The following is a 23,105-nucleotide window of genomic DNA, read 5'->3' as shown; positions in this document are numbered from 1 at the left end:
CATGTCTTATTGAAATAAATATAGGTTAAGGCCCTTTGCTGCATCATAAAGGAAATGAGGGACACAAGTCCATGTCTCAGGGAGTGTGTGTGTAATCTGGGCTTTCCAGCTATCCTGTAGATTGAGCTTTTTTTTTTTTTAAGTGACTTGAGCACTGACTATAGTCTAAATGATGCAATTAAATTCTCTACAAACTGAGAGAAAGGATGCAACCAATTTCAGTCATGTTCATATGTAACTAAATGGAAGTGAAGGCATCTATGTGCTTTTTTTTTTTTTTTTTTTTTTTTAAGTGAAGTGAAAGTTGTGAAAAGGTGAAATGAACTTGATGTCCTTTTCTTTATTTAAGCACTTACCTTTTGTTTTGCTCTGTATTCTATCTGTGTTGTTTGGACTCCAGATGGCAATGTTCAAATGATCACATTCATATCACGTCCATCTCTATGATTAATCTTAATCCTGGCAGTCCGTTGTGAACAGAAAGCCATGGTACTTTGACGGTGCTTCATTATGCACTATGCTTGCCGCAAAGAAAAAATACATACTTCTATATATACACACACATCCCTACATTTCTGTAACTTGGAATACACTAAAATCATGTTTCTCATTTCCAAGACTGACAAGATTTGCTGATGAATTCTTTAAAAAAAAAAAAACAACTGATGTACTGAATGAAAAACAGAAGCATAATTTCTTTTTAATGTTTTTATTAATTTCATGTTGACAATTACATGGACCCCCCATTTTTTTTTTCCAAAGCTCCCAGATTAACTTAATTCATTGCTAACAAACTGAACATGGATATTAGTTATCACATCTAGACTCAAAAGCAAAAACCAAAGAAAACATGACTTCTGCAACTCCCTCCCCAAGAGAGAAACTCCAAAAGAAACGACAGCAAACATGCTGACAGATTATAGGATTAAGTTAAAAAATATGCAAATTCGTAACTGAAACACTAAGGAGAAATATGACACACTGTCTAGATAGAATGAAAGCGAGAGGTTTGCACCTATTAAAAAAATTTTGTTTCTTTAAGAGATGGGAAAGGAAGGAAGAACAAATTTTAACTTAAAAAATTATCCTATTCTTCAAGCATCACCATACCCATGAGTTATATAACGCATGTTAGTTCAGCAACACGAAGACACAGGTACACACGATGGACACTTTCACCTGTTCATGAGTGTGTCTAGGTGTGCTGTTTGCATGCATACATGAAAGAAGAAGAAGGAAAAAAAAAAAAAACTTAAAAGGCCTAAATAAACATTCAGGATCCTGACTCAGACTACAGTCAAGCTTTAAGGGTGATATTGTGTTTTGTACATCAATGCCATGTTCAGTGAACTAAACCTTCATGAAACAATCCACACAAAGCAATTTTGCACTGCACTGAAACAGTTTCCAACACGAACACGCAGGGTTGCATGCGACAGTCAGAATTCTGTATAAATATTAGTATGAAACATTCAGCAGTTGGTAGACGTGTGTAGTAGTATTAGCAGTAGTTACTCTATTAATCCGGTGCTCATTTTATACGTTGGTGCATTAATAAATACAGGTGTACTTTTGACACTGAAGTCTAAGATAAGAGTGCTTCCAGGTACATTTAAAGCAAGATTCGGTTAGAATATTCAGTGCCAAACATAGAGCAGGCAATAAGCAAAGTGCATTGAGTTTTCTCCTCTTATATTTAAGTCCCTTATAGATGTGAATGTATGAAGCCACATTAGTCGTGTTATAATAGCTCTATTGTAACAGCACACTTCCTTGTGAAACCAACTGTGTAAACGAATGCAATTAACAAGATTGTGTTTCCAGCTTTTGACATGTGTTAAATTAACAATACCTTTAATATACCAATTCAAAACCACCTATATAGTGTCATTACTGCTGGTCTGAATGCTGATCTGAGGCCACATTTGCCAGAAGACTAATCTCAGATCAGCACAAAGACCACCATTATATGGGGTGCCAACACAAATCACACTTCTTCCTCTTTCTCTTCAGAGCAGTAACAGGACGCACCGTTGTCTCCACGATCTGAAGCTCTGAAGATTCTATACAAATAACTCAAGCATAAGAATATTAATACTACTCGTTAAGATGCCAGCCTGGGGAGTCAAGAGCAGCTACCCTACATGTGACTTAATAGACATAATCATAATTATAATGCATTTACATCTGAACAAGAGCCTGAGTCTTAAACAGACACCAGAGGATATTTGATATTAAATATAAAAAGCAATGCAAACTACTTCTTCACAGCAAAGAGCTTGTTGTAATCTTATTGTTGTAACTATATATACATACCCAATTAAAAATTAACGCCAAAACGGTACAGGAAAGCGAACTAGAGCGAATCGTCCCAGCAGGTGCAGTGTCCATATCCTAATCGATCTGTATGTGCAAGTCTAGTAACAGTGTGTGACAGATTCATAATAAATCAGTAGGTGTCTTTAGGGAGGTGGTCTATGCAAACATCAATCCTGGCTTCTTATGGTTTCTTCCGTTCATTTTCTTCCTGTAACATTTTTTAATTTATTCAGTGTGACATTTGTTTTCCAAGTCAAACCCTTGTCTTTATTTCACCAACTCTTAGGACACTCCAAAACCAGGTCACAGATTCAATCTAGTTCACATGCCCTGCCGAAAGTTGGGTGCCATAAATGGACATTCACTTGTGGAATTACATCATTTCCTGCATTTGAGTCACCAGCTTCAGTAAGCGTCTTCACCAAGCGTCTTCCCTAGTGCTCATAATTAAGCTTCAGAATTAACACTGAAGAATATTGAGAAGCTTCAGAGATTTTAAAAAGACTAGCTGGTTCAGTGCACATGGCTGGTCAGAGGTTTGTAAGGAAAGGTTAAACTGGGGAGGGGTGGAAGCTAGAGATACAGGGATTCTGGAGGTGGTCATGAAGGGATCAGAGAGGTGCATCATTCTGTTTTACTGCGCTTTGCTGCTTTGGGAAGCTTCTCCTGAATCCTGGTTGGTTAAAAAAAAAAGAGAAATGAATGAAGTTATGCAAATTCGATTTATAATTTATTAAGTCAATATGCATTAATAAACAGAAAAGGTTGTAAAAAAAATGTTATGGTTAATTAACTTAATTTTAAAAATATGAGAGAAATCTTTATTCCCTTTTATATTTTACTTCAAGTTCACCTGAGTGTTTAGGAACTCACCAACACCAGAGAAACAAAGGGTCATAAATGACTGCTTGAGACTTCCTAAAACTAAGGTGAACTTAAAGTAAAATATAAGAAAATGTAAGTATAAAAATAATAGTAAAAATAAATAGTTACATTTTGTTTATCCAAGTTTCTGAGGGTGCTAATAATTGACATGTTGGTTTTGTTAAAAAAAAAAAAAAACCTATCTAGCCATTTATTTTCTCAGAATATATTAATTAATTGTTAGATGTCACCATGAGATGAAGCTAATTAACCAAAGACATTTGGTTCATAACCTTTTTGTAAAACCTATATTTTTCCAAAGGTGTCATCCATACATACAATTAGACAGATAATTTAGATTACTTGGTGATTACATTTAAATTGGGTGTACACTACACAATTTGTAGAACATTTTTATTTCTGGTTCTCAGGGGTCCCTGAACTACTCAACTTGCTTGGTTTGTAGCCTGTCTCAATTATAGGAAAATAAAATAAATCGAAATCTCTTTGGCTTAGAATGAAAACAGTCTACCAAATGAATAAATGTAAATGTAAAAGGTCCGTGGTGGCAACAATACAAATCTTGCAAATCAGGTCAAGTATTACATGACACAAAGACAGACATACTAAATCTTTTGAGACTTATTTGCGAACAATCTCCATTATTTCCCATAAACGTTTCCTCCATCTCTTTCTGCCCATGAGGAGCACTTACACTCACTGTCCGCTTTATTAAGAACACCTGTACACATGCACTTATCTAATCAGCCAATCATGTGGCAGCAGTGGAATAAAAAAAATACTAATAATAAAAAATAAAAAAAATCATGCAGATATAGATCATGAGGTTCAGGTAATGTTCATATCAAACATCAGAATGGAGAAAAAGTGTGATCTCTGAACATTAACTGAAGCTCTTGACCTGTATCTGCATGATTTTATGCACTGTGCTACTGCTATATGATTGGCTGACTGAATAACTGCGTCAATGTGCAGGTGTTCCTATTAAAGTGACCAGTGAGTGTATGTCTCTTAGCCTATGTCCTTGCTTGTCATTGTCTATGTGATCCAGACACACTGCTGATCATCTCACAAGACCTATCTACACCAGTTGTGATTTTAAATCTAAATATTTGAAAATATCACAGTCAGTGAATATCGGACCACCCCATCGTTTATTATTTCCTTACATACAGTATTATACACACTAAACATTTAGGTAATCAGAAGAAACTTACTTGGCCACTGCAGTATTAACCTGAGTGCGTACAATGTCAATGTAGCGATCAATCTGGGTCTGAAGAAAAAAAGACACAGATTAAAGATTTTGCAAAATGGCTAACAAGTAAATGTCTCCTTTCAACACATTTTAAGTCAGATTTGAAGTGTTGCAGGCTTTCGTTTCAGTTCACTACGGGGACATGAAAGTGGGTTATCACAGTTTTGAGGTCACTGCACAACTTTCAGAAAAAAAGGAAGCTGGAGTAAAAGCTCTAATTACACAGTGTTTTCTGATTGTATCTAATGCAGCTGCAGAGGATGCCTGTGACATTTCATACTTTTACACAAAGAATAACCTCCATGAACAAATTTAATGAAAAAACAACAAAGAATCTTAAGAGTGCACTTACCTTGTATTTCTCATATAGTGGTGGTACAGTAAAGGCAAGGATGTCCACTGGAAAAAGAAAAAGAAATACTTTCTAATAAACTCTACTGAAAGTATTAGCAAGGATTTATTTCTGAAACATCAGTCATAAACCTAGGACAGTTCTTCCCAAGGATGTGAAAGCTTACCAAGAATGAGGATGGTGATGCCATTGAAAACGGCACCCACATATGTCAGCATCCACATGACCACGGCCAGCTGAAACAATCAAACATCAAGAAAGTGCTAGTTAAATAGACCAAATTGTCAACAAACCGGAACAGATTCATTCCAAATTAGGCTCAAACTTAAGACTGTTAGTAATCATTTGCTTATGAATAGTTTTATTGTGCACGAATGTGTGACATAACGACAAGGCAGCCAATTATAGAATCTGTGAACCGCTCCTTTCTCTCTGGAGGGCAGAGTGTTCTAGGTCAGTCCTCCAGCTCTTTAAATCTCTGCGCTATTTCCTCTGAATACCACCAGCTCCCACTCGCCATCATCACATGATCAGAAAGGCTTATCAACACATCTCACTCATACAGGCTGGGTGTGTTACAAATTTCAGCGAGTGTAGCTGTGTGTGAGGGGGAGAGACTCGATGTAGTTCAGGCATGGTGGATAAACAAAAAGCTATCATTCGCTGCATTTTACTGTCTTTAGCAAACATCCACATCATAAATAAATCCTATGGGGGCAGAGACCTGCGAAGTGTTCTGCTTAATTCTGATGAACTGACCTTGAGGGAATCTACCAAGTCTTCGACCAGGAAGAGGCGGCTCATCTGCTTGAGTGCACGGTTGATGTAGGTCAGACACGCGTCCACGTGCTTGCGGAAGGTCTCAGGAGGCAAGCTGACATCCTTCTCCATCAGTTCCCTGCCACAAGCATACGGGTCAACCTAATTATCCCAGCAGCTACATTACTACACACTGCTGAGTACAGACACACCCTCAATTATCTCTGTGGCTTTCTTATGCATGCATAGAAGTGCAGAGATGAAAATGGAGCACAAAATGAACATGTTTAGTTATAATAAATGATGGGTTTAATAATATAGATCCTAAGCTACTGATCAGAATGTCATTAGTACAAACCCTGGCACTACCACTAAGCCCCTGAGCAAGGCCCTTAACCATCTGAATAAATGTTCCTTTCTCTCTCACTGGCAAAATAACTTCCATAAAAATGGCAATACTACCAAAAATAAATGACTCTGTATAGCCCCCCTATACCTGGTTTCTCAAACTTTACCCAAAATCAACATAATCATCCTAGAAAATCTAAAACTCTTTGCCATCCAACTTGCCAAAATGGATAAAGCCCAATTAGACAGACCAGCTAGGGACAGAGGAAAACCTTTTACAACTACCATTCATCAGCCCAGTTCTTAACACCACCCTCAAAATCCCAATGATAGCAGTAACTCTGACAGCTTCGTGGACTTTTCACAAGCTCACAAATTCTTCATTCTCACTAACAAAGTACACTCCTATGTGGTAATCCCCAAAAATATACTAAACATTTACAAATTGGTAAAAAAAAAAAAAGGCATTACATGTCTAACATATCTTTCAGAAGTGTATCATGGCATTGGGAATAAACAGTTAATATCAGTTCTTACTCAGATCCATTATATGCCCCCCAAAAAAAATCAATCCATAAAACGCTCCTTTCCAAAATTTATAGAATAATATCCATAATCACCATACAAGACCTATAAATTACTCCCAGTGTTGACCCTAGCTTCCTAACAAACTGAGACATGAGAACTTCAGATATTCTTGTTTTGGTCGTCGGTTCACAACCGAGTGTGATTACTGCTTTTTCACCCACACCAAGAGGAAAAGCTTCAGGATTCAAATGGACAAAAACACTGCATATGTGAAAGCACCCTGAGTAATTTGGTCATAGCAGTGTTTACTTAAAGCCTCTTCTAGATCAAACAGCAAAATCAAGGCAATGTTGAGTAATAAAAAGGCTGCAAGATATTGATTGTGCAAATACTTCCCCAGCTCGATCTGAATATTGCACAACATTGCATCATTGCATCAAGTCTAGGTATTTTCTGATCATGACCTGTTTTGCACTGGTTTTACCCCTAATTTGGTTTCCACCATTAAAACCCATGAGATACTGAGACCAGTGCACTTCTTATGTATAACCAACTCAGAGTCAGAAGCGTTTGTCTTACTTGAAGGGGTGTCCGTCGTTGGACTTCTGCACGGCCTGGATGACAGACTTGTAGACACGGAAGGAGATGGTGACGCAGAGCAGTGCCAGGAGCAAGTAGGAGATGACGCTGATCACGCTGAACGCTGCCAGAGACAGCAGCAGTAGCAGGGAAATGCCAAACACCACGCCTGACTTTTTAAGGTCCCGCCAGTACACCAAGTCATACACTGCAAGACAGAGAATGCGTGTGTGTGCATGTAGTGTGGTGTATTGGTGTGTGTGGTGAGAGTGAGAAATGAGAGAAAACAGTTAATACAGATCATGCCCAGACTTGTCCAAACCTGTACTAGTGTAGTATTTATGATTTTTAATACATGTAATAGCTAACAAATTTGACATGAAAAGCAGTGTTTAAATTTTCTGTATGGGTCTATTATGTAATTCAGAGTTCTCAAATTGGCCTTCACTAAAGCATTAAAGGAACCTTTTAAGAAAATCTTATATAACTGGCAGCCTGTATGTGCAGAGATGCCTTTAGTACATGTGCTTCAACATCTCAGGAAAGCTTACACGCTCATGTGTCACTCATGTTTTTGCATAACATTCTCGAGCCATCAAGCTTGCTCAGAGTTGCAGACTTTCCTCACAACCTTGCAACCTTCATTTCTGGTTCCAGTTAGAACTCCTCCTTTCTGTTCTAGGACGCCTCCATGGTCACTACAGCAAAAGATCTGACTCATCCAAGCACATATTGCATTTCAAGATACCCTCCTGACTCTAGCCTCTCCCTATATATTGCATATACAGATATATAGCACAGAGCATCCTGTGCACTTGAAGTCCCTTAAAGGAATCTATTTATTCAAAATATATATTTTAGATGAAAAATTGGACCAGCACTGACTAGATCACACCACTGTATAATAATATTTTATACCACAACACTGCTGAAGTCTTGAATAATTGATTAGAAGGTGTTGATTAATATTATATAACAGCAGCTTTGACAACAGTGCTGGCTGAATAATATAAACCTGTGATTTATAAATGTGCTCCTTCTAATACGATATTGTTTCTATAGTAACTACTTATTCACAGAGACTTGTAAGATGGACACTCCACACAACCCAAGGCTAACTTCAAAGGAGAGAAAAAAAATAGACTGAGTGTAACAAACTGGTTAAAAATATGATGAATTAAAAATTGTAATTGTGTAGGAATAAAATCTCAGGACATGCTATTATAGGAAAATAATCAGCTTTGGGGTGGTAACAGTAACTCTGCTTCGCATCGTGCCTAGAACAGCATGTCACTTTATGCTTTATTTCTTTTAAAAAAAATTACATTTACAGGGATTGTGTTAGTGCTGAAAATTTCACTTCAGGCAAATATATCTATCAAATTTATTGTTGTTTTCATTCAAATGAAAAAATAATTTGCTTCATTTGGTTGTGTTGAATATTTCTGAACCTAACTGAAGAGTAAAGCCTATCCCCACTTTGAAGGATAAATTGTTTCCATATTCTCCATTACAACAATGTGTTATTTCAGAATATCTATTGCCATCTATCTACTGAAAGTAATTTATCCACTGTAAACATTATGCTATTACCATATATAAACAAGCCACATGCTAGAAATGTTTACAAAAGTGTGTCATTGTGACATAACTGCAACACAATGGACCAAGGCCGATGATTCAGAGCCTGAGAAAACACACCATTGTTTTCACCGCTCCATTTCAGATGCTCAGAGGCTAACAATGAGCACCAGCGTGGGGTTTCCTTCTCTCTCACTGCAGGGGTCTGAATCTCTCCCAGCATGCTTTGCTAGTGCCCAGAGGGAGCCAGCCTGGACTGAGTGCTCATTCATTATCCCTCCCTTTCTCTCCCCTGTTCTCCTAAGCGGCCCCAGATACACCACCACGTCCCAGCGGTAGCCAAACTGCAGTGGCCTCTTTTCAGTAGCTGCACTGTTAAGCTCTTAAAGGCACAGGTGCCGTTTATATAAAATGTGGGTGCATGGCCATGTTTGTTCAGACATTTAAAAAACACATAGTCATGGCAAACCCATATAGGAGCATGGAAGCCTAAAAGTGGCATCTTAAAGGATAAACGTATATTATTAAAAATAGCAAGAGCATCAGCATGTCATTGCTCATGGCTAAGTATTTGGCAGAAATGTTGTGCTAAATACTTTTTTTCTAATCTGTAGCAAAATCCATAAAAAGCATAATTCGCTCTTTCTGCTCTGCTGGTAGAGCCACAAAGACTGGAAAAAAAATCGAATTTGGCACAGCCATTAAAACAAATCCTTCTGACAGAAAATACTGTAATTCTCAGAGTCAGCTTTACAGACATCCTTGAAAGAGTATAAGGTCACTTATGCCTGGGGCTTTTTTTTTTTTGGCCTATGCTAATCTCGACACAACTGCAGTGTGAGTATCCTTAAGGCTTTGTAAATGGTAGAAAATGTGGACCACAAAAGGGAAAAAAACAGTGATGTGGACCACCAACATTCAACCAGTCAGCAAAAGGCAAGATTTCTATTTGCCTATCAATTCAAGCTCACCCTCACCCCAACAGCAAGAAAAGGCTTACCTAGTTGTCTTCATAACATTATAGTACTCATTCCAACTGTACTGAGGTCTCTACGGATTTCTGGACATCCTATAAATATTACTGTGGAATTTAGTGCAGTGAAGATTATTCATGGCCTTCACAACCAATTGCAGACATAACAAAGCAGAGGCAGAAACACCAACATTCTCTATATAAAACCGTGATATGGTAAATATGACATCAACACAATCACAGCAAGAGCCAACTCAACATCCCACAGCATACTCTGTACTACACAGTATTTACTTAAGGTAGAAGCACATTAAAATGATGATGCTGAATAATTTACTCACGTCTCTTCTGATGAGGGTCTTTTGCCCTCAGTCTTTGCTAAAAGATTAAAATAAAAGTGCTTTATATGGCTAGAGAATGCTGCACCAATTTAGAACTTGAGAGCTGTATTGCCTTACTTTGCAGGTTGTGCAAACTGTTACCAAGTGACCGTGTTTTGGATATAACCACTCTGCCAGGTTTTTAAGGTTGTGATGCAAGTTCAAAATACATAGCAGCTTCCCATTTGGAAAACATAGCCACAGCCAAGAGTGCAACTTGCTGCATTTCCATTAGAAAAAAAAGGACAGCCATATTATCAAACTGTCAGGCATCAGGATGGTAACCTTCTCTTCTGATTATGTAGGAAAGGTTCTCAACAATACACTTAAAAACAAAAATACTGGCACTTAAACCAATTTGTTGTTGGTCTTTTTGGTAGCAGACTTGACAATTCCAATGACAACAGTTCTGATACTCAAAAGTTACAAAGAAATTTTCAAAAGCATGCAACTGAATATGATAATGTTGTAAGTTCCAAACTGTTAAGAGATGTTAAGAGTGTTTGTTTAGTCTTGGGGCATTCTTTGAGTGCAGGGTTAGCAGGCTGACAGCCTAAAGGGAGGACTTTACCTGTAAGGTGGGTTAGTATTAGTGCCAAGACATGCTCTGCAAGGTGGTAAGCTTCTGCCACCCAGATGTCGATTGCCTCTATCTCTTTGGTTAGTGAGGCATCTGGCTGGTTGTCATTTGGAAGAAAGTGAGAAGATGGATTTGGGCAAATTAAAGAATCAGACTGAAATAAAGGTCGTGAAAGCGTATCCTTTGCAGAGAGTGGAATGTCTTTAGGAATGCTGATGTCATCCTGTTCCTCATGACTACTCCCAAGCTCTTTTAAAGCAGAGATAGTAAGGCACTCTTGCTCCAAGTCCATGATCATAGCAGGGGGAGAAGGAGCAACTGATACAGGTTCCTTAGTGGTCTGTACTGGACCAAGGCTCTGGGACTCCTCATCCTGTTGTGATTTTAAACATTCTCTCATAAACTCGACAAAACTATCTGTTGCAGCTGTTGGAGAAGATCTTCCCTCAGTGGACTCAAGTTCGCTTGGGATTTCTGGGGATATCTGTATATCTGGAGCATTGCACTGGATTATTTCATCTTGTTCAGATTCTGTGTCTATGGGCTCAGGTATATTTGTGGGCTCTTCAGATATCTGTGTATCAGGAGTGTCACTCTGGACCATTTCATTTTTTTCAGATTCCACTTCAATGGGCTCAGGGTGGCTTGTGGCTTCTGGAGATATCTGTGTACGTGAAGCATCATGCTGGATTATTTCATCTTGTTCAGTCTTGGTCATCAATAGTTCCTCAGTTGCATCACTGGCCACAAAATCAGAGATCACATCACTGATTTTGCTTGATGGATCATTATGAAAAGAGGGAAATTGTGCAGCCGTCATGTAATCCTCCTCCTCAATCAAAGAAAAATTCCCTGAATCGGTTATCATCTTTTTCTCCTCAATATCTACACTCTGTTCATCTAATTCAAGATTTGGCATGTTATTTTGCGAAAGCAGAGGCTCCACAGGGACATCTGCTGTAATGTTAGCAGGAAAAGGCTCAGGTTCGGCGTCATAATTCTGCTTACTTTCATCAACAGTCTCATCAAATTCATCAACAGTTTCCTCATATGACTGCTGAGCAAGCAGAGTATTATTTTGACTGTGTTGAAGAGAGTCAGATTTTAGAAACTCGTTAGTATCCCCATTATTTACAGTAAACAAACCAGAATTTAACTGGTCTTTTAAAGCCAGTTCCTCACTAGTATAATGATCCAAGTATGTATCTATGTCACTGGACTCAAAATCATTTGAGAGATCCTCATAACTAGGTGAGAGGTCAGGTACAATTTCTGTAGATTTGTCTGATTTTACATTGTTGAAAGAAGATTCTATGGAAGTTTCCTCTGTATTCTGCGGCACTGTTGATTGTGTGCGAGAGTCCTCTGAGCTTTGACTCTTGGAGGGAAGGGAAGTCTGGTTAATCATGTCATTGTTAATACCATCATTGATTATCGTATGTTTTCGAGAATACTCTCCATCAGAATCTGCACTATTTTCCTGTGTGGAAACATCATCCTTTTTTGGAGCAGCCTCTTCAAGTTCTGATCTTGAAATGTCAGAAAGCTCCTCAGATGGTTGTGGAGCCTCTGTTGCAGGTTCTTGCATTATCTGATATCTCTGCTCATCATCTTCCTCTTCTTCATGCTCAACTTCATAATCACTGAGAACCTGTTCCTCTGTTTCAATCACATTAATAATGGGCACCTGAATATACTGTTTCTCTTGTTCATTTGGAATAGTCTGCTTGTCTGTAGAAAATCCACACTCAACGGCATCATTACTGACGCCACTTGCATCTTCAATTACTGTATCATCAGATTCACCAGAGCTGTCAGCTTCAAGGATCTCTACACTCTCCAAGCCAAGACTCGGAGTGGTAGGCTGCTGTTTTGCACTAGAGTCAGCCTGGGGAACAGGAGTTGAAGACTCCAGGGAAGAAGCCTCAAAACCATCCGGAGGTGCAGCAGATGCAGTTATCTCAGAGTCCTGAGTGTCAGAAAGGAATGGTGGGTCTTGTGTAGCCATGTCAGGTTTCTCTTGTTTGTCCCACATGTAGGCTGTAGGTAAAAATCTGAGATCAAATTCTGACTCATCCTCAATAGTGTCTTGCTTTGACTGATTAGAATCATCATTCATTTCTTTAGACACTTCATCAGGGTTGTCCATGAATTCATCAGGTACACCTACAAAAGATGAAGGAATTCCTTGTACATCTGTATCTTTGCTCTTTGTCTCACCAGATGGACATTCAGGCATTACAGAAGACTCTTTAATTTCATCAAAGTCAGATTCTCCAATGTTGAAGTTAGGCGCTGGCGGCAAATGAGCTCTCATCCAGTCAGCCGTATCCTCAAAGTCACTTCCACGCCTGGCGTCACCAACAATCTCAAAGGGAGATTCTGGGGAATCTTGTTCACTTGATGTGGGCTTCTTCTTAATGGATGAACGAAGAGTGATGCCATGTATCTCAGAATGAGACTTTTCATAGTGGCGTTCTCTGAAATGAGAAAACCCTGTATCACTCCAATCAGAATCATTCTGTTTTGCAGCCAGAGCTTCCAATGCTCTGATTCGCTCAGACACAGGAGATATCTTTATAGGGGAAGAGTCCTGTTTTTGCGATCCAAGTGATGATTCAAAAAGCTCCCTTTTCTCTTGGAAACTACGATCCTTGATTCCAGTCGAAGGAATGGAGTTATCATTTCCATAAGTTGCAGGAGAAAATGAACTTGGCTGGGAGGAAAAGCGAAGTGAGGTAGGCACACCTTCTGATGGCTTCTCAGAGTCCAGTGCCACCCGTTTGTCTGCATCCATTAAACAGGTAGGGAGGAAGAGAGGGAAAGTGGGGAGGAAACAGAAATCAAGGCACACTATTTTCATATAGATATGCTAAAGTGGAGGGCCATACTTGCAGCTCTGGTGAATGCCAACTGTTCACCTTGATATGTATTTAATTTGATCAACTCAACTGCTTTAAAAATGTATCTTTCCTAGGACATTATTCTGAGCCAAAGGCAGGCCCCAAAAACTTTAGCAATCGGCAGTTAGACTAATACTTTAAACAGCATTCCCGGGTTGTTTAGCATCCATTTTGGTGCAGCTGAAGCAGTCATGCATTGCAAGGTTTAATGGATTGCCTTTATTCTTTGCATGCCAGTTGGATAATGTATGCTTTAAGAATCTAAATAACACAGAATGGAACATGTTTGCTTTACAAAGTAAAGATAAAATAGTCTTGAATATTATGAATGTTTCCTTCAATATTAAGTGAAAGTTTCCTCTTAATGCTGCATCTTTAACACTGTTGAAAGTGTACCTCATATAAACGACACTGAACAGTGCAGAATTACCACACAAATGAATAAATCATCTGTTACGGCCATAAAGACATCCTAAATGAAAGAGTATTATACACACACACCGGTGTACATGATCTCAGAACAACCACAAGTTCATGCTGTCTAAATCCAAAAGAGGAAACACTGTTCAATATTGTTGACACCCCTGCTGTTGCAACCATTTCCTCAATATAAAAGCTACCATGACTTGTAATCTAAAATGGAAATGCAGACATGAAACATATTAGATAATAAAGAAATAACTAAATGGTAATTTAACTACTGAGAATTCTCATCCTAACTAGTGGTAAAATATTGCATGCATAAGCAGAAATGTTTAGCTAGCAGCCTTAGCCATGGAGGGGATAGCCTGGAGCAGGCTTTGTGGTCGATCCCTTCCCTGTGTCACTCTACCTTCAGTACCAGTAAAGATGGGAAGGCGGTGCCTCCACATACACATTTAGTGGCCGAGGAGGAACATCAAGGACAGGATTCCTTTGGGGTACCAACCTGATCCATTTTTAGGATTCTGCTCTTATACAAAGTGAACTTGAACTCTGGTATGTTAAAATAATGTGGCAATCTTGGGATTATCCCAGGTCCACAGCAACGTTGTTCTAATAAGTGCCTGCTGCTGAGAGACTAAGAAAGAGCACATTTCAAGCATCTGTGATGGCTTTGCTTTCCTGTTTGTAGCCAATGTTAGATTTGGGGGGTGATCACCATACGAGACAACTGAAACTATATTAGATCTTTGGTTTTGAAATCAACAATGAAAAGTGAACAAGAAATTCTTGAATACTGGAGGTACTCAAGAATGGTTATGGTCAGTGATTACAATAAACAAAACGGCTGTCAACAGGTGGTACCTAGCTGTTCATTTGGATTCCAACAAGCAGGGCTATTAGGGGCACCAGAGGAAAGTCCTATTACAGTGCCTCTAAGGTGGCTACAGAGAAGAATTTCAGCTGTGTCAAGCTGACATGTAAAGTTGAAAGTGAATGTCCATTTTAATTCACAATTTCGGCCAAATCTATAAGCGGTAATGTGAAAGAGTGAACACTCAATTTCACTGCAAAGTAAATGGATAACTACAGGCACAGCATACATAGCTTTGGATCTGACAATGTTGCTCGCATGAATGAAACAATGTCTCCTTCAGTTACATTCCTGTTCTCTGCTTCATTTTATTGTGATATTAGGTGGAGTACTCTGGGTATCCAAAATAGTTTCATTCTGACTTCCTACTCTGGTGTGGCTACCTACTCAGGAGGGTGGCACTAGAGAGAGGGATTGAGAGCACCGTAGCTGCAGCTGAGCAAGAGATGGCATTCTTAGAAGAGATGTAACAGAAGAAGATATAGAGGAGAAGATAAAAATGATAGAAAAGCAGGCCAGCAGCAGAAGAAAACTATACACTTGCCTTGAGAAGACTGAATGAGAGATACAGGCGAAGAGGAAAAAAAGGAATCTGAAAAAATAAAGAGGACAGAAGAATGAGAGGAAAATAGAGTCAAAATCCTTCTTATACTCTACAAATAAAAAAAATGGATAATATTTATGCAGTGCCCACACATAAGCCCCCTTATCTGTCTCTTGTGATTACACTTAAAGCAAAGCAATCAAACTTTTCTATGCATCTTCCTTTAAAAGTCAGTGTTAATTTAAGAGACTTGATCTGTGAATCAAGTCAATAGTTTTTGCTACTATGGGGAAGCTCAAAAACACATACTAGCAAATTCAATCTACCTAAAGTTACCCTGTTCCAAGAGAACATCCTGACAGCTTTCTCCACAAATCATTAACCAATGCAGAAAAAATTTCACCATGTACTCTTCAAATTCCTGCCATAGTTTCCAACATTTGACCCAAACAAGCACCCACACAATGCCTCATAGGCAAGAGTTATGTAATCTATGTAGAGAATCCACTTTCTAACCACACTTGAAAAACACTGCAAGCTTTAAAGATCAGTCTTCACAATTTTTTTTTTTAACAAATCTCAAATGCAGAAGCACTAGGCCTTCAGAAGCACATAATTTATGGTGCCTCCATCATGACAACCCCAAAGAGCTCAAGGTGCAACAGACTTGTGAGTGAGCCCCTGACAGGAGCAGGTTAGTCCAGTAATGTACTAATCACAAGAAAGGCAAGTTGCGCTGGCTGTGCATTGCAATTCTGGCTCACCCGCACCCTCACCTGGGCAAGTGGAACTGGCTGGAGTTTAGGAGTGCAGACCTGCTACACAACATTCTCACCTCACCCTACTTTAAGCTCCTTTCACTAGAGGACACACCTTGGACCACACCATGCATCAGCCAGTTTCACTTAGACACACCTAGCAAATATGTACTATGTATTCCAGCAGTCATTAAAAAATAAAATATATATGGCAAATGAGCCAATTACAGCTAAACAGAAGACAGACGCAAGTTAACAAAGAAAATCAGGGATGCGTTGAACAAGTTGTTTTCGATCCTGATCAGAGACCCCGTACACCAACTTGTATTTTTACAAATACACATCTGTGCATTGCAAATTTCAAGTACATTTACATTAATAAAACCAATCTAAATCAGCAAAGTCATTCTCAATAATGAAACAGTTCAGAATTAAGAAAACAGGCTACATTTAAAGAAATCATTTGTTCATTTCCAACATTAGCTAGGTTATTTAAGCATTGATCAGTGGTAGAAACGTGGGATTTCAGTATCTGTGCTCTGATTGAACACTCTTAGTAATATAATAAACTCAAAATTTTGGCCGCCTTGGCAACTGTTATTTCTAAAATACCGAAAATGATTTCATCACCAACATTAGATAAGCTATTAGGCATGCTAGTAAATTAGCTCACATTTAGCACATCAATACAAACCATAGTCACAAATACAGATGAGTGACAAAGGAAAAAACCCAACATAAAGCGTTGGGCCACCATAAGCTGCCAGCTCAGCTTCAATGCACCTTGGTATAGATACTACGTGTCTCGTCGACGTTAGGAGAAGGGACCTTAAAGAGACCACTCCCATTACGATAAAAATGTATTCATAGAACAAAGGGGACAAGTGGACACGAACTATGTCAGCACTGTTTTTTCCTCTTTCCTTTTACTTACTTTACTTGTTCCCTGTACGTATCTGTTAATCACCAATATTAGCCAAGTTAATTAGCTTACACACAGGTCCTGCAGACAACTTCCAGATACCACATAGTCCTCAAATCCATTAATGACTGGTCCAAAACCACTAAGATTATTTAATGATACCACTAAATGAACTCAACATGCAACGTAACTTAACATTTAAAAAAAAAAAAAAGACATTTTTAGTCCAGGGCTACTTTAATAAAACACTGTGGCAATTTAAAATTCTGACAGAGTTCTCCCAATAATATTGGCTAAATCACAGTCCCACAATTTGTTTTGTGTCAGCGCCCATATATAGACATTGGGCTATCATTGTAAAGATTTAGCTATATGTTTGCTCTCTGATAGGAGAAGTTAAAAAATTACACACAGTGCAAAAAGAAAAGTCTCTTGCAGTGGGTGAAAAAAATAATCAATTCTGTATAAGGTTAGAAACCTCAGCATGACACAACCTGTGCATAGCTGGAACAACAGTTCCTCTGAAAAAAGTATTCTCGGCCACCTGTCTGACTCAGCTAACTGAACGCTAGACTGTCTACTATAAATATGTTTATCTTTTTCAATAAAAAAAAATAAATAAAAATGAAGTGTGATAACCTGAAGGCAGCCTGTTGATTTTATGTTAACTACAGGGTTATTAGACTAACACCATTACTCTTTTGGCCTTGGACACTTTAAGATTAGATTTAAACTAGATTTAGCTTTTACATCAGTTAGCTTAAGTTAGGTTGGCAAATATTCTTATGACAAATGATTTGAATGTAACTACTACTATTATTCTGGATTTCATGTTATCTGGTTATGTCATGGATTAATGACACTTCTGTTACACCTTGATTTTTTTTTCTTTGCTTTTATTAGTAAAGCCTTGTCATAAAACACAGATTTGTTTTGTATTATTGTGAGTTAGTTGTTAATTACAGACTAATAATCAGTTAACAGTCAAAAGTATTTCAAAATCTTTCAATTATATTATTTACATATCAATCACGATGTTCAAGGATTCCACAACAGACTAACTCAAAGGATCGACATTTAACAAAACTAAATCCAGTGGCTTGAGGCTTATTAAGACAATTCCCACATCTTCAGATCAAGACCATGTGGTCACATGCTAACATGTAAGAGAAGATAGATACTTCCAGATGAAATCCAGTACACTATGAGCAGTTGTACACATCCACATATCCAGCACATCTTACAATGGCATGGACGTCTAGCATGTCATACATGCCAAGATGACTCATATTACTGACACCAGAGGATAGTGACCTGAAAAGGGCCTGGTCTGCATGGCAGTTGTCACGCCAACAATTTCAGCTTTGTCTCAGAGTACTAAATTATAAAACTCAGACCTAACTAGGCAAATAGATCTGCCTCAGTGAGAAACTGATCACATCACTTAGCTCTAACCAAGACATCGGAATGTCTGGACACAGAGTATAATTCAATTGTATTTAAAGGATTTAGGGGCCCAAGCATTGCCAATTTTCACAATTGTGTATGTGCTTTTTCCAAATAAATTAAATTCTGGTTAATAATTTGCATAACCATGTCTGCATCAATATGATGTATTAAAACAGTAAAACAGAGAGAAAAGACAGCATTTAAATGTAATTTAATAACAGATCATCAATACAATAGGCAAATTTATGAACAATGCAACTGAAACTTACATTAATTAACTCAGTAACCTGTGCCTGAAATACCTTTTGCCTTGTACATCATATTCAGGGCTTGTGTGTTTCAAAAAGATGCAGCCTACTTGATCATCTGGTCCAGTGTTCACTCTCAGAAATAAAGATAGGTAGACAGATAGATTCAACTTTGTCATTGCTAAGAGTACGAGTACAATCCAGTTTTTCACATATCCCAGCTTGCTAGGAAGCCAAGGTCAGAGCACAGGGTCAACCATGATACAGCACCCCCAGAGCAGATGTGGTTAAGGGCCTTGCTCAAGTGCCCCACAGCAGCAGCTTGACAGTGCTGGGGCTTGAAACTCCGACCTTCTGATCAGTAACCCAGAGCCTTAACCGTTCAGCCACCAGGTACTAAACTGTACTTTTCCTCATCACTGCACCGGTACCACCAAAGGGACATTTTTTGCATCTTTATTGTGCATCTAACTTGGGAAAGTGCATGTTGTGTACTTTTAATTAGCTTTTATCCTGAAGCTTTAAAAGTCATCTGTGGTGTATAAAGGAAAGATCCACCCTGAATGACTTGCATATTAATATGAGAAGTTGTTTAAAAAAATTCAATTCAGAAATTCATTATAAAATAGGCTAAATCTTGGATGCCACTGAAGATCCAAGGGGAATTCTAAATAAAGGGCTTGGATGCCACTGAAGATCCCAGGGTAATTATTTATATTATTTATAATCACCCTGGAATCAATGGCATCCTAGAGTTAGCCTATTTTATAAAGAAATTCAGAGTTAAGTTCTTTAAAACTTTTTCACTGGCACGTCTGTCACGTTGGTTAACAGTTTCTTACATTACCCACAATGCTGTGCAACTGCCTAGATAGTAGCGCCAGTGGTATTTAGCCCTTGCTTCATCTCTACCTAAAGAGAGTGATGCAGCATTTTTTAGCCCTTTAGACTGACTGTCTTCACATCATATTATTATCTGTATACTCAGCTGAAACAGATAAGGTTTCAAACCTTCATCTTTCATGTTGATACCACAGTCAACCTTGGTACCATGCTTTTTTTTCGTCTCCTAGATTAATAACTAGCCGAGCTGAGTCGAGTCTTTGCTGTAACTCAGCTGAGCTGCGTCTTTTACAGTGACTGCTTGGTATAGCTATGGTCTAGAACTACTTTTTTATGCTCGATTTCTCATTAATATCATGTTGAACATTGATGGAAAATGGAGTGCGTTGGGGGAGAAAAAAGCTTTTGCTGTTTAGGAGCCAACAATGAAACCTAAACCTTATCCTTGATGTTTCTGATTGCTGAAATATTCTCCTATGCTAGCACAATGGTAACTGTGCTAGCAATGCCTCCCTGTGACGTTAAAATATATTTAATGTGTTTCAGGGTGGACTTTTCCTTTAAGGTCCAATTATGTACCTTATATTATTCTTAAAAGATACACTATATTCATGTTTTCACTTTAACAAACATACTGAAAGTACAAAAAGTATACTTTGGTGGTACCATCCCAGCAATAGTGTGGTGTCTGTGGTATTAAATTGCAAGGCAACATAATTGCTAGCATATTGAACACACATCCCCGAACCAACACCTGTGATGACTATCAACAAAAGAGCTGGCATCCCAAAATGGCTGGTCTTTTTAAACAGACACCCAGAGCAACACTCAGTACCACCTACATCATAGTACACTGCGCGCTTAATTAAAATATGCAGTTGGGCTGCGAGAAAACACCAGATTTAAACATGGTCGATGTTATAAACCTCAGGTTTATTTAATGAGGCCATGGCACTGTGTTAATAATGGCGAATATAGCACAGGAGGGTAATATAACAAGGCTTTTCTTTCTAGTCGTCGTTTTCAAGCGCGTACAAGCTAAGAGGATAGCAAACATATTCCAGACTGACATTTGCAGCTATAACCAGGTGTATTTTTAGTACATTAGCGCTGTGTGTGACTAAAGCGTGTTCATTTGTACAATATTAGAGCGAGCGCGCGCACACACACACACACACACACAGCGCTAGCTCATGTTCGCCGTCGCCCAGTAGTGCTGTAGCAGCGCTGCAGTGCAGCACAGCGCCATGAGCTCATGAACATGTCAGCACGGCTCTAGTTCCTGGGCCTGAAGTTAAAGTTAGGTCACAGATAAGGTCAAGAGCAACCTTAAAATGCAGTTTAACTTCATTTCTATAATAAATAAAGACTACATTTCGCTCCAAACTGCCAAAAGCACCACTACGCAGTAGGAAAATCATCTACGCCGTTAAAAGTTAAACTCAAATATGATGCAAATAGGGGATTGAGCCCTAAAACAACAAAAACAACAACAATAACACTCAAAACCAGCACCGGAACTCTGTTCGCTTCTGATAAATGAAATACCACAGGCTTCAACTCTGCCGCCGTCACGCTGTTGTTCTTCATAGCCGAGGTCAGGGTGCTGCTAAGTCGAGTTATTAAACCGTTTTGGTTTAATTTCCTGCCAGGACTGAAACGTTATTAAACCGATTCAGCCTTATTCTCTTACCGGAAAACTTCGAGTCTTTGGAGTGTCCATCGTTCAGCCCTTGGGACGACGATATCTGATGGGACTGTGTCATTGGATCTGCCATGTTGTTTAGAGTATTGCGTCTGAAAGTGCAACACACGAGTACAACAGCTCAGTAACGCTGTCCGTGTGAACAGGCCCGGAGCAGCGGAGTATTTCCCGAGAGCGGAACACAACCTCACCGAGACCAGCACCGAGAGACGCCTGAGCGCGCGCGCATGTGGAGCTTCTTAACAGTGTGAGGCGGAAGAGGACTGGGCGGGGAGAGAGAGGGAGAGAGAGAGAGAGAGAGAGAAATAAATGCTGCGTCTCAATTCGCCTACTATCCGTCCTAAATAGTGTCCGAAATTAGAATTAGTGTGTCCCAAATCGGGGTATATTGAAATAAGCATCCCAACGGTACCCGGATGGTCTACTATTTCCGGTAGATTTTTGAAGTGTGGGTCCGTGGACACTTTTTGTAGGCCGAATTCAAGGACGCATTTTGTAGAGGTGTAAATGAAATGTGGAAAAATAAATCAAGGGAATGGTAAATTAAATGATTCAGTATAAATTATATAAGGAATAATAAATGAAGAAAAGCTGAAATGCAGTGAGGAGTTTGTTTACGGTCACAGTGTTCTCTTCCTTTACATGACGTGTTAGTATGTCCCAGTACTTGCATACTCTTTTGCTACACACTCAAAAGTATGTACTTCTTCACAAAAAGAGTACATACTTTTAGTGCTTAGTATAAGTAGGCGAAGTGAGACACAGGAGAGAGAGAGAGAGAAAGAGAGACTAGGGTGAGAGGTCGCTGACTGGCTGAAAGGAACAGTAAAGTAACAGCTGACGTCTCAGTTTGTTTATTGAGATTTTCCGCTGAAACTGGGTTGAAACTTTTGAATTTTATTTGTCAGCAGCTAGAGGTTGTGCGCTGTGTGTACTTTACATTAATTACATATATATTATATCTACAATTTTAAAAACATCATTGAAATGAAATAATTAGTCAAATCCTACACTTTCAGAAATAACGGTACCAAATGGTACTCGTTGCTGACTACCAAGAGTAGAGCTTTGTGCCTTTAGCATATAGCGTTCACCTGGAAATGTGTAGAGCTTTTACAATGGGGTGGCCAGGTTGGGCCAATTACTGGGCCAAGAAGTCCAAGAAAGTCCAAGGTTATGCCTTCAGTCAATGAATATTTTTAACATGAAAATGTCTGACCAATGTTTGTTCACCAGTTTGTTCCTTGTGGTCATTGGGGCCAGCGGATAGTTTGCTTGTGTTAGCTAGCTCCACTCACTGAGCACTTTTATAGGAACACTATGCTAATACTGGGTAGAGCCTCCCTTTGCTGTCAAAACAGCCTCAATTCTTCGTGGCATAGATTCCACAAGATGTTGGAAACCTTCCTTTGAGATTCTGGTCCATGTTGACAGGACTACATTATGCAATCTCTGCAGATTTTTCAGTTGCACTTTCATGCTGTGAATCTCCTGTTCTACCACATCTCAAAGGTGTTCTACTGGATTCAGATCCGGTGACTGTAAAGGCAACTGAAGAACAATGAACTCATCATCATGTTCATGAAACCAGTTTGAGATGACTTTTGCTTTGTGACATGGTGCATTATCATACTGGAAGTAGCCATTAGAAGATGGGTAAATTGTGGCCATGAAGGGATGCACATGGTCAGCAACAAGACTCAAATAGGTTGTGGCATTCAAGTGATGATTGATTGGTATTAATGGGCCCAAAGTGTGCAAAGAAAACATTCCCCACACCATTACACCAGCTCCACCAACCTAGACTGTTGAAATAGTTGGCAGGTTGGGTCCATGGAATCATGCTTTTGGCACCAAATTGTGACCCTACCACCTGTGTGCATCAGCAAAAATT

General features: G+C 38.9%; 1 protein-coding gene across 3 annotated transcripts; it reads right to left on the bottom strand.

Annotated features, from left to right (window-relative positions):
* Window positions 1–693: 693 nt before the first annotated feature.
* Window positions 694–21,519, bottom strand: rtn3 (reticulon 3). 3 transcript variants are annotated; one of them, XM_026937239.3, is made up of 9 exons: window positions 21,200–21,519; window positions 15,287–15,334; window positions 10,534–13,329; window positions 7,029–7,236; window positions 5,574–5,712; window positions 4,981–5,050; window positions 4,815–4,861; window positions 4,422–4,480; window positions 694–2,992 (listed from the first exon to the last, which is right to left on the bottom strand). In XM_026937239.3, exons 1-9 carry the CDS (start codon window positions 21,282–21,284, stop codon window positions 2,944–2,946), a joined length of 3,501 nt encoding a protein of 1,166 aa, XP_026793040.3. In that variant the 5' UTR covers window positions 21,285–21,519; the 3' UTR covers window positions 694–2,943. The 3 variants fall into 3 exon arrangements, with proteins under 3 accessions (XP_026793040.3, XP_026793041.1, XP_026793042.1); XM_026937240.3 differs by lacking the exon at window positions 10,534–13,329 and having other exon boundaries at window positions 21,200–21,477; XM_026937241.3 differs by lacking the exons at window positions 10,534–13,329; window positions 15,287–15,334 and having other exon boundaries at window positions 21,200–21,474.
* Window positions 21,520–23,105: the final 1,586 nt, after the last annotated feature.

Source organism: Pangasianodon hypophthalmus, chromosome 4 (genome assembly GCF_027358585.1).
Source record: "Pangasianodon hypophthalmus isolate fPanHyp1 chromosome 4, fPanHyp1.pri, whole genome shotgun sequence".
Classification (NCBI taxonomy): Eukaryota; Metazoa; Chordata; class Actinopteri; order Siluriformes; family Pangasiidae; genus Pangasianodon; species Pangasianodon hypophthalmus.
This window is presented reverse-complemented; position numbering and strand designations above follow the sequence as displayed.

What these genes read in the sequence shown, in the direction of transcription:
- rtn3 (XM_026937239.3), bottom strand. Translation starts at nt 21,284, where the DNA reads ATGGCAGATCCAATGACACAGTCCCATCAGATATCGTCGTCCCAAGGG. An exon ending in TCTCATTCAGTCTTCTCAAG is followed by an intron (nt 13,330 to 15,286) that starts GCAAGTGTATAG and finishes TAATGGATGCAG; the next exon opens with ACAAACGGGTGGCACTGGAC. An exon ending in AACGACGGACACCCCTTCAA is followed by an intron (nt 5,713 to 7,028) that starts GTAAGACAAACG and finishes TGCTTGTGGCAG; the next exon opens with GGAACTGATGGAGAAGGATG.